The sequence below is a fragment of the Anoplophora glabripennis genome, unplaced genomic scaffold (genome assembly GCF_000390285.2).
Source record: "Anoplophora glabripennis isolate ALB-LARVAE unplaced genomic scaffold, Agla_2.0 scaffold1284, whole genome shotgun sequence".
NCBI lineage: Eukaryota > Metazoa > Arthropoda > Insecta > Coleoptera > Cerambycidae > Anoplophora > Anoplophora glabripennis.
In genome coordinates this window covers 2,463-14,467 of record NW_019417363.1, presented here as the reverse complement: position 1 = coordinate 14,467, position 12,005 = coordinate 2,463, and the positions used below count along the sequence as shown (strand labels likewise).

At 31.5% G+C, this 12,005-nt stretch overlaps 1 protein-coding gene across 1 annotated transcript; it reads right to left on the bottom strand.

Moving 5' to 3' along the window:
- Positions 1–5,069: 5,069 nt before the first annotated feature.
- LOC108915390 lies at positions 5,070–7,182 on the bottom strand (the record flags this gene model as incomplete). The annotated part of the gene is made up of 1 exon (XM_018721410.1): positions 5,070–7,182. A coding segment is annotated over one exon (987 nt), but the record flags the coding sequence as incomplete, so codon positions are not given.
- Positions 7,183–12,005: the final 4,823 nt, after the last annotated feature.

The following is a 12,005-nucleotide window of genomic DNA, read 5'->3' as shown; positions in this document are numbered from 1 at the left end:
TGCTTGTTTTTTTTAATGGAACACCCTGTATATTTATCGTTTTTTAAATTCCTCTACTTTTTCTGATTACAGCAATATACCGGATATAAAACTCAAATAATTAAAATTAAAATAGATAAAAAAAAAATAAAAATAAATCTAATAGGTAATATCAAGTGCTATCTAGGTATAATTTAAACTAACAACGATGATATAACCCCCTTTTTCTTTTTAGTTTTGAAGATAAATTATTGCAATTTGGGACATCGTATTAAACTTCACTTTTTGACATTTTAATGATTTTTCAGTCACTTCCGGTTTCGGCGGAAATGACAGTAACTTACAAAATTCTTCATAATTTTCTGAATCCAATGATCTGAATCCACATAAGTGAAATTTGAGACATATTTTTTTTTCTATTTTATTTTTTTGTTTTCCATTTAGGTGTGTGTTTCAGTTTACTCTAATCGACCCATATACAATGCTACAAAAATCAAAAACCCGTTAAAAATACTAAACGATGTAATTTATTAGCAAATAAAGTTCATCGAAGAGTTTTTTGGGACGTACATATTTTTTTCAAATGAAAATATCTTTTGGTGGCACACCCTACCTAAAAATTATAGTAATAAATTAACGCACGTTAAAGTTCGTCCTTTATAAATAATCGTGATTATCTCCAAAACCGTTGAAGATAAGTATAGGAAACCTTTATTTCAGTCGACGCAGAATTTAATTCTACATGTTCCTGACTGATAAAATTGTTACTGTTTCATTTGAAAAAAATTAGTTTTCAATCTTTGAAAATTACCGTGTTGGCCGCAAAATTTTGAGGACCTTGTGCATAGCTAGGTCAAATGTGACACATTTTCGGTGAATACATAATAAATACTACTAATAATGGAAGTATGTCCAATTATACAAATGGTAGAGATATTTAATATTATTCGCGACGTTTCATCTAGCATTTTTTTTTAAATCTAAATATCTCGAAAACGAAAACCATAAATTTTCAAGGCATGGACGTGGTGACAAAAATTACTCAAAATAACTCATAGAATCGACGAATGAATATAAAAAAATGGGGTATTCCATTTAAAACAATGGAGATGACGTCACTTCCGGTGAAACCGGAAGTATCCCACTCTTGAAAGTATTTCAAGACTAAATTGAACACAGATAGCTGTCAAAATTTAATGAACGGGTTACGTGAAAAACCCTAAAAATTAAAATTAAAATTAAAAAAATTGTCTTACTTTTCATTAACAAATATAATGCAATGTGTCTAAGCAAACATTCTTATGTATATATTTCTGTAATCAGAAAAAGTAGAGGAATTTAATTTTGTTTATATCTTTAAAACGCAACATTCAATTGTTTTTTTTATATAACTCCTTGATATCATATGCGTTCATAATTGTTTTTTTATGTATTTATGAAGCGGCTGCGTAATTTCTTTTGCACCCGGCCCTGTTTTGCTATACTGAAATTAATGAATTTAAAATTAATATCTTGCTTAAATTACACACATATTGATTTAACTAATATTATCTTACTTAAATAATTTCTCAAACCCTAGATAAAAACTCAAACCGCATTAACTGAAGCTTTTTTGTCGTATCTGCCGGTAGCTGGTATTTTACTAATTTCCATGTCACGTGATATGAATTTATTCCGTTACCCTGTCATTTCATCTCAAGAAAACTGTATTTCGAAATATGTGTGTAATGGATCATTTAACTATTGAACATAAGATGGCGCAGTATCGAAAGTGTAAAATTGAACGTGAACGATTAAATATCAAGTTTACATACATATGGCTCCTCCTTGTAACGAATTCGAGAACTAAAATTTGATCAACTATTCGGCCATAAGAAATATAATACCATTTTTTATATATTATACAATGTTGGTACTTTGTATTCGTTACTTTGATTACTATGAGTAGTGGCTTCAAAATATTCTAAATATAATAGTAATCACCTAATTGATATACAGTACTGTAAGTTATAGACGAGTAAATATCAAACCGCATCATATTATGAATATAATCTAACCTCAATTTCTCTTAAAAAAGAAATGCAGTTAATATCTGAAATATTAAGGTTTGTTTGATAAAAAAAATAATTATAATGCAACGATCAGATTACGAATATAAATATATATTGAAAATAAACAATCAGTTTTAAAATAAACAAAAATCGAAAGTACATATTATTTTTTAGATTATGTACTATTTATAGTCTTATGCATATTTTTAGTCTTTTGTATGAATGATTTTTTCTAATATAAGTAGGTATAAAAATATGGTACACAAAACAAATAAAATGCAACGTAACAGTACAAGTACCTACTCGTTTCGTGTCGATATAATATGAATAAGTGTCAAGTGAGCATTGCAAAAGTATCCATATTCCATTAGATAAAGTACTCTGTATTGTCTATATCCAATAAGTAATCAGATAAGCAAAAGTAACGAATACTTTTTCAAACGAATAATCGTTTACTTCGGGTTTACTTATCCAATCGAGTAACGAGTACTCATGTAACGAATTGATACTTTTCAACATCTCTACTCCATGCACAACCAATTTTTGCAAAAAAAAAACGTGTTTAGCGTCTCTTGCAATATTTACAATTTCCTTTCTTACCTGGGGCAGAGTCTGGTATACATGGGCGTAGCTAGGAGGGGCACCGGTGCCCAAGTCAGAAGAAAAGATCTAATATTATCATCTTTGTCATATCGGTATGTAAATTTTATATGGGTAAGCCTAGTTTTTTTTTTGCAAAAACAAAAATTATGGCTACACTCATGCTGGTACATCCATTTCAGTGACACCTGTAAGCTTTGTAGCTGAGGTACACATACTTCGTGGTAGGTGTTTGTCAGCTGCTCTTCTTTTCATATTCTCTTGTTCCATAGCAAAATTTGAAATAGCCTATGATATTTGGTAAATTCACCATTTGGACTTTTGCCCTTGTAAATTACAAATGCGTTGATTGCTGCAATATTGAGCAAACGCTTTGTATTTCTTGCAACATTATATGGTGTGATCATTATATCAATAACATCTCCATTTTTTGTACTGTTGTAGAAAGCACTCATGTTGCCAATTTGGACCTTTTTTCACAACACATTCATACGGGTGGGGTCTATCAGGCAAAAGTATATTAATCTAAATTAATAATTAATTAATATAAAATACTATAAATTTTTAAGAAGATATAATGAATTTACATTTTGTCGCAGACTCACAGACCCAACCCGTTGAATGGAGGGTTAAAAGAAAAACATCTTAAATATTACTTAAACTTTTATTAATAGAAAGAAACACAGATAATTAAAATGTAGGTAACAGTTAATATGCACTGAAATATTTGGAAATGTCAAACACAAAGTGACATTTATCGAATTGATATTTAGGCAAAATGAGAACAATCGGTTGCGGTATTTAATCAATCTAGTGGCCTCTAGCGATTACCTAGGGATACAATGGTATTTATTGATGCCATGCAGTGTTTTCAATAAATATATATAAAATGATAGAATCATAGTTAAAATACTTTGGAAAGTATATTAAATAAGTGCATTTAACTTAATTGTATTTATTTTATAATAAAACTCAAAATGTATGCGATTATTTATTGGCTATCTTTTAATCATAAGTCAGTGGGAGATTATACAATTTGTAATATTTTCTTTTTGGTGTTTATTTTCCTAATAGAAAATTTGTGAGTCCCTACATTTTTTTTAACATTTATGTGATCTTGCTTTATTTTATCAACAATTACTAAAATAATAAATGAATAACATGCCAACGAATATATGGATATTTTTTTTTCTTTACTAAAGGGTTGCAGATCACTGATTGCTGTAGAAATGCAACATACTTATATCTGTCACAGTAAATTATGTATTCGTATGTACGAGGATATTCACACAACATTCTACCCCCTCCGGTTATTTTTTAATTGCGAAATTAGAAAGAAATGGTACTGACCAAAGGTTTAGGAAATTTTCTTATGATTTCAAAACAATACATAGAAATACAATTGAATGTTGCATTTCAAAGATATATATTAATCTTGTGTTCTCTTTGATAGATCTATTTCTAATAATAATAAGATAGATGTAATAATAATAATATTCGTTCGTTTGATCGTGGGCTGTGTGCCTAATTAAAATATAACAAATTAAAAATATAAAGTCTATTAAGATAATATACTGTACATGTTAGGTGCTACTGATAAAATAAAAGTATAAAAATATAACACTTACTTACTAAGAAATTAACATAGAAAAATAAAAAAAAAACAACAGACAAAGGTAAGTACGAATATACAGGGTGATTCAGAACTTATCCAAAAAAATGTGGGAATAGTTGCGGCATGAGAAATGGAGTCAATATCGTAAAAAAAAAATGTTGTAAAATCCTTATAGTTTCCGAGAAAAAAATTATTGAAGTTATAGTACATTCAACGACTACATAGCTGGACAACTGTAGTCTCTAGCGTCATTTGCAATGCGCGTGGAGAGCCACGTGGCCTCAGCGACTCCGAATACTGAAATCGTATTTTTCAGTCGTTGTTGCAACAGTATTTACCTGTTATCTGTTGTGTTTACAATATTTTTTTAGTAGTTAGTGTCAAAAATGGGTAGTTAGTGTCAAAAATGGTTTGCGTGTATAGCAACTCGGAGTTGATGGATATCGTTTTAATTTATGGTGAAGCAAGACAACATTTGTGTTAGTTCGTAGAAACTGAGTAAGACGGACCCAAATGTGTTTACACGTTGGTGGATTTTGAACAATTGTTGTAAAATCGGGTATGTCAAATGATTTTATTATTTAAAAACACAAATTAATTGTATTAATTAATAAAGGCAAAAGCAGTTGAATTTGTCGATATAAAATAGGTGCGATAAAATTCTATTTACATATTTCTTTCCTTGCGAAGGTTTTTGTCCGTTTTTATCACACCGCCATGCCGGTTGCATTGTCCGTGGTTAGGTTTTACAGTGGACCAGTTTCCAGTGGCGTGCAGAAGTGTATTTTTAAATCATTTTCGAACTGCCCTTTTTGATTTTTTCTTTACAAAATTGTATTTGTAAGGGTCCCCTGTACATCCAGAATTTTTTTTTGGATACGTTCTGAATCACCCTATATGTATCTTCAATGAAAGTAATATAACTATTTTCCTTTTTTTTTATCTTATTTTATAGGAAACTTAAATGGCATAGCCGGAGAATAGAATACTTAAGATACTAAGAGAAAACACAAGGCATAGGTAAATTTAGAATCCTATTCTAATATGTTTTTTAGGTCAATTAACTGATGAATAACTATGGTATACACATTTTTATTTTTTTTCTCATATGATTTTTTCACACCATCAGTATTTAATCTCATTTGGTAGTTAATTGAATAAATGTGGACCTAAAAAATTACATCTTTGTATAATAGTTTTATTTGCCTTGAGTTCAATTACAGACTGTTCTTTGTTTCTGGTGCTATAATTATGACTAATAGATTATTGCTAGGATAGGTTATCACAAATAATTTTTAGTAAGTATACATTTTTGGATTATTTGTATCTTATTTAGATATGTATTAGTAACTCCACCCCAAGCAATGATCCCATATAGAAGATGAGTTTATACAGGAGCATAATATAGAGTTGTCATGAAATGAATATGTAATGTACCTACTGTTTCAGTTTAAATTTCGGTATGAGATACCGCACTTTTTTATTAAGTACCTAATCAATTTGATGGTCCTATTTTAAATGACAATATTGACAATCTACAATTATTCGTAGATATTTTATACATTTTTGTTCTATTGTGAATATCTCGGTGTTCTTGTTGACCTCATAAGTACATTAAAAGTTGGTAAATTTTTAATAAATTTGGTACCTATACCCACAAATATTTAGATCCAAGAAGAATTTTAATGTGTAAAAATACGCAGGATACCTATTCAATTAGTAAATATAACCCTCGAACCATTCAATTATTATTCGAAGTAGGTACCGCTTTGAAATCACAACAAAATTTCCTAAAAGTTTGGTCCATGTCATTTTGTTTGTGCAAAAATAAGGGGTACGATGTTTGTACATGAATATCTCCATATATATGCATATACAATACACATATTTATAACCTCTAATAAAAATATTTTGTACTGTCTGTACAGGATAAAAGAAAAATTGAAGCAATTACATAAAATACCTTCTACAGTAATCACAATTACAATCAGGATTTTTTGTAGGCCCTTTATGACGTCCAGGATTTTTAAATATATTAATTACTTGATCAAAACGACTAGCAAGTTGTTCCGTACATCTTGGGTTTGGTAAAATTTCTAATACTGGACATGAAGTAGTGCTATTAACATCTAGTTTTGGGTGGGATATTTCTTCCTTATGTTTAATACAGGAATTTGACTCACTTGACTTAAGTGAACTGATTCCTTTTCCACATGCTTTAAAATGTTTTTCATTCTTCTTGTTTATCATATTTTCTTTAATATCATTGTTTTCATTTAAAATTAAAGTTTTACTATAAGGAGTTTGTTGTTTGAGTGTATGTTTCCCATAGTCCTGCGATGGATTTCCACGAGTGACATATTTTCTTTCTGTGTTTAATTCGTGCAATACAGGTTTGCCCACACTTGGGAGAATACCAGCTCTATTAAAATTTTTTACAGAATCATTTGAGCAACTCAACAGAGAATGACTTTTCCACGACTTAATACTGGATATGCTGGATGAAAAATCATTTATTGTAGAATAAGAATCTATTTTTGAAGGATAACTTGTGCTTGATACGTCATCATTATCAGAATCATCCATTTCAACATATTTAGTCAGGTTTGATGGTTTTTTGCGAGAACGTCTCTTTAATTTAAATGGTAATCCACTGTCACTGGCTCTTTCATGTGTGACACAAACATTTCGTGATTCAAACACCGTTTGAGGGGTTGAAGTAGATTCCCAAGAATCTGAACTTGTCTCTGATAATTCCATATCTGTATCTGTACAATATACATCAATATGTATAGTTCGGGACTTCTTAGAGGAATCACTTGTATGGCCAACTGTTTCCCAATTCTTAGCTAAATTAAGTTGTCCAGAACTGGAGGTCTGAAAAAGTAATATTGTAGTTCTTTTCTGTTCATTTGGGTATTTAACGACCTGTGATAAAAATTAGTAGTCAAACAAACCCTGTGTTAAGGCTTTTTTAACCATTTGTGCATAACCAATAATTTTACATTGAAAAAAGCAAATAAAAAATACACATCATATAACGCTAGCAGAAATAATAATTAAATAATTTATAATTATTAATAAGTATTTACAATGGCAAGTATTAATTATTACTGAAATAAATCTAAAATTAAAAAAGAACAGAGTGCCCAGTTGGATTTTATTTACCAGTGCCATAATGACCCAAAAAAATATCTCACACTTCAATTAGCAGACATTTCATCATTTCAAAAATCGATCTATTTTCATTATTAAAATTACTAACGACGTTTCTTAAAAAAAAAAAATAGTTTACATTTTAATTGATTGTCTGCTTCCACAGCAAATTATATTTATTCTATTGTTAATTCCTTTTTCAATAGTATTTGTTTGTAGCTAAAAAGGGCTCCAACCCTGGTAACACAATCGTGTGCAATTCTAATACAAGTTGTTTCAAGTTTACTTGAAATAGCCAAATTGTGTCTATTGCTGAAATTTATATCGTTTCTTATGCAAGATACTTTTACAATACTTGCACCAGACTTAACCAAAAGTACTTGAGTCCAAAGGAGTGAATTAGTATAAGTCAAGTACAATATGTCTTACTTAATTCTAATGTAAGTCTGCAACCTAATACTTGCTTTAATTTATACCTTTGTGCTCAAGTGCCCTGAATCAAATCCATTGAAAGCTTTAATCAAGACAATTGCACAATGAATCTTGCAGTAAACCTGATGCTGATTTCAGCAGTAGGTACAGAGCAGTCTTGTATAAGTGTCTTGTGCAAGATTTTGCTACCAGGTAATTCACTGAGTAATTTGACACATCTTTTACCGTTTGATAAAATAATCTTTTTCAATTTTCGGAACGGTATTCCTTCTTCAAAATTTCGGCCCAGACCCATTGAATTATGTGACTTCCCAATTTGTTTATTGTATCCACATGGCCATAAATGCAATTCTTGAATTTCGAATATCATTATTTTTATATTTACTTTAAATTGGCTAATAGATTTTTTCCATGCGTGTCGTTACACAATAACGAGGAATAAATATGTAGTTATCTAAACAACGAAATGGTTGAAGTTATAAAATTTAAATATAAAGGTATGTTTCGATTTGAAACATATTTTATGGGAATTTATTCAAAATTTTAATATTTCACGTATTTTAATCGATAGGTAACTGTTCAGATTGTTATAGATTTTATACATTTTTTATCAATATTAAAATACATTGATTTGCCTCTCCTATTTTCACCTTTGCAGCAAGTAGTCCCAAAGAAATATTTTATGTCACTAGTTATTTTTAAAGTAAATTGTGACAATATATAAACATTGTGGTCCATAAGTGTATGCCGTTTGGCGGTAGTATGTACCTAAATTAAGAAAATTTTGTTTTTGTTCAGTTGAATCTAACAGTTATTTTTAAATCAAAAATTATAAATCCGTGTTTAATTTATCTTTATTTTATTTAATAAAACTTTACAGGGTGTTTCAAAATTAGTAACCAATAATTTACAACTTGATTCTATTGCCAACATTGAGATTATTTTTTCATATAAACATGGGTCGAGAAATGCTTCCTAACGAAGTTACGCCATTCTGAATGGGTCCTAAAAAAATAATATTTTTAAAATATGTCCGAAACGAGTTGAAAGAAAATTATGATTTTTGACACAATGAATGCTCATTAAAAGTCGAAGATCATAAATCATCACAAATTTTTTAAAAAATTTAGTCAAGGGGCGTCTCAATTGGGAGGGTCGTTGGCTAAAATTTGCCCATATTATCGACATATGCTAGACACTCATTCCCTCTACAAAAATGGTACTCTTTATTTATTTCGAAAAAATGTTCCATTTCCGAGAAAAACGGATCTAAGCATTTATTACATTACCTTAATAAAATTTAGAAAAATCGTCCCAAGAAGCAGGGGGGAGGAGGTTCGGTTAAAATTTGCTACAAATTTTTTACATGTTGCTACATTCAAATTTAAAGTAAGTAAAATGAGCTTTCTATAAAAAATGGTGAAATATCGAAAAAGTAATCAGTTTCGAAAAAAAAATAAATTAAAAAGTTTAAATAATGTTATCAAATATGCTTAAATCCGTTTTCCCCGGAAATGGAGCATTTTATCGAAAGTAATAAGAATACCATTTTTGTAGAGGAAATTAAGGTCTATCATATATGTTGGTATCTGAATTTGAAAATTTTGACAAAAAAATTGGTACAAATTTTAGCCGGCGACCCCCTCAATTGAGACGCCCCTTGACTAAATTTTTAAAAAAATTTGTGATGATTTATGATCTTCGACTTTTAATGAGCGTTCATTGTGTCAAAAATCATAATTTTCTTTCAACTCGTATCGGACATATTTTAAAAATATTATTTTTTTAGGCCCCATTTAGAATGGCGTAACTTGGTAACTTGGCGAATGGCGTCTTGGTATCAAAATTCATAATTTTCCTTCAACTCGTTTCGGAAATATTTAAAAATAAATAATTTTTAGAGGCCCCATTTAGGGCGGCGTAGCTCCCTTAGAAAACATTCCTCGACCCATGTTTATAAGTGACTTGTTTGTTAATTGTCGTACAAGTACCTCACAGTTTTATCGAGCTTAACTTTAACTCAAAATCTTGTTATTTAAATAAACATAAATTCTACTAATTCATATAGCGCACTGAAATTATAGGGCTGTCAAGTTAAAATCTTTAAAATAATTAAAAAATTAAAATTTAAACTCGTATCTCGGAAACGAAGCATATTTCGACCTACACTTATATGAACTTTTTTTCACAAAATAACGTCGGCAACCATCCCCTAAAGCATTTCGCACTTATTTACAAACACCTTGTATATTTCTTACTCCAAATTACCATTATTTAATTTTCTATAAACATTTTTATGTAAAAAACACATTTATTTTAGTTTTTTGTTTATAAAACCTAAACTAACCAAGCAATCTGAATGCTGCTGAAAGAGACAATTTGTAGATAATCGAAATACGAAATTAATACGAGAGGTGATCGATCCGATCGGATAATTAGAATGTAGCACAGCGTTTTTTTTTTAATTCATAACTCTGTGCAAGTAGTGAATTGTATGTATTTTAAATGTGCACAAAGCAGGCGCTGTCGGACCATTAGCTTTGGCACAATTGCAATTTGAATTTTTGTTGCAAGATTTCTGAACGCGTTGGAAGTGGTCCGATTTTAATTTCTCAGCCGACAAGTGGGGGCTGATCGGGAGATGGGGGGCAGTAGATATACATAGGTTTATATAAGTTTTTTTTATGGCGATACTAAATTTTTACACAATTTGTTCTCAAAAAACGTAGCAAACTAAACTTGTTTTTTTCTAATGGAAGACAGTGTATATTATTGGGTTTTTGAAACCTATGTTACTTGCCGAATTCAACAATATGTACAGGGTGTAACTTTGAATGTGGGTCATATTTATACAGAAGCTTCCTTTGACCTTTAGAAACGTATCAATTTTATTTTTTCAAATTCCGTTGTAAAAACTTCATATTTTTAAAACCTTTTTTAGTAATTTTCTTACCCTGCCGCTGGAGAAGCTAGAGTAACTTCAAATAACGGCGCGTTTTGGTCGCAGCACAGTGTATATAAATTCCACACCATTCATCGCGAGTTACTTTTGTTGAGTCGGTGTTCGCCACACAAACAGTACTTAACAGGTAACCTAGCAAAAAACTTCAGCAGTAATATGAAATATATAAAAATAAATAGTTTGTTGATGGCTTCCAGCGAAGAAAAATATTCAAATTCACAGTTAGATGTATATAGGTAGGTATCATCTCCAAATGCGGAACAAGTGACGGCCTTCGCTTTGTCACCGTTGACCCGCACTGTCTCCCTTCACATGCTCTGTAGGATACTTACAATTCATGTATTTGTAATACATACATGAATATTACACAGGCGGCGTATACAAGTATTGTCGTATTCCACCTTTCGAACGAGCTTCAGGATTTCAGAACACCCCGTATATTCATAGAAATCATAATTTTGTACCTACGGATATGCCGGAGACCGCTGAATTGAAAAGGAAACATTCATATTCACCTATACCTTTTCAATTCAAACCAAAAACCCGCCACGGTTGCGAAATCAATCGCCGTCGGCCGGGCAGAATGAAAAAGCCTCCATAAGAGTCTTACAGACATCGATCCTCCCGGCGATAGCGCTCCCAGAGCGTTGAAGACCAATTTCACCGACCTTTCCAATGTCACCCGCATCGCGACCGATCTCGCCTGGGTCTGCCATCCCGGCGCGCAGTGACCACTGCCGCTGCTCTCGCAACCTGCAGTCGAACCCCGGGACGCTTCACGATGACATTTGGAAATGGCCATTAGAAATTTCACCACCCTTTTGAATTGGTCAAGGACGCTATCGCCAATAACTCCAAAAGTTATTGAGCGATCGGTGTCAAAATTTAATGCAGCACTCCTCAAGTCGCTAGCATTATCTTACTAAATTTTCGTCCGAATCGGATGAGCCAAAACGCCGTTATACGGGGAAACGCGGATTTCACGTTTTCCGCGTTTTCAGCCGTTCCGCTCATTCGATCTCGGCCGAACCCTCCAACCACACTAGAGTATCGCTAGGTGGTTGTCATATCCAAATTCGAACCGAATCGCCCGACTACTAACGGCCAGCTAAGCCATAATAGGTTTTCACGCCTTTAGAGCTGCCGCCGAAAGTATCCGCGCGATCTCGGTCGAACCCTCCAACCACGGCACTATGTCATGCCGTGTATC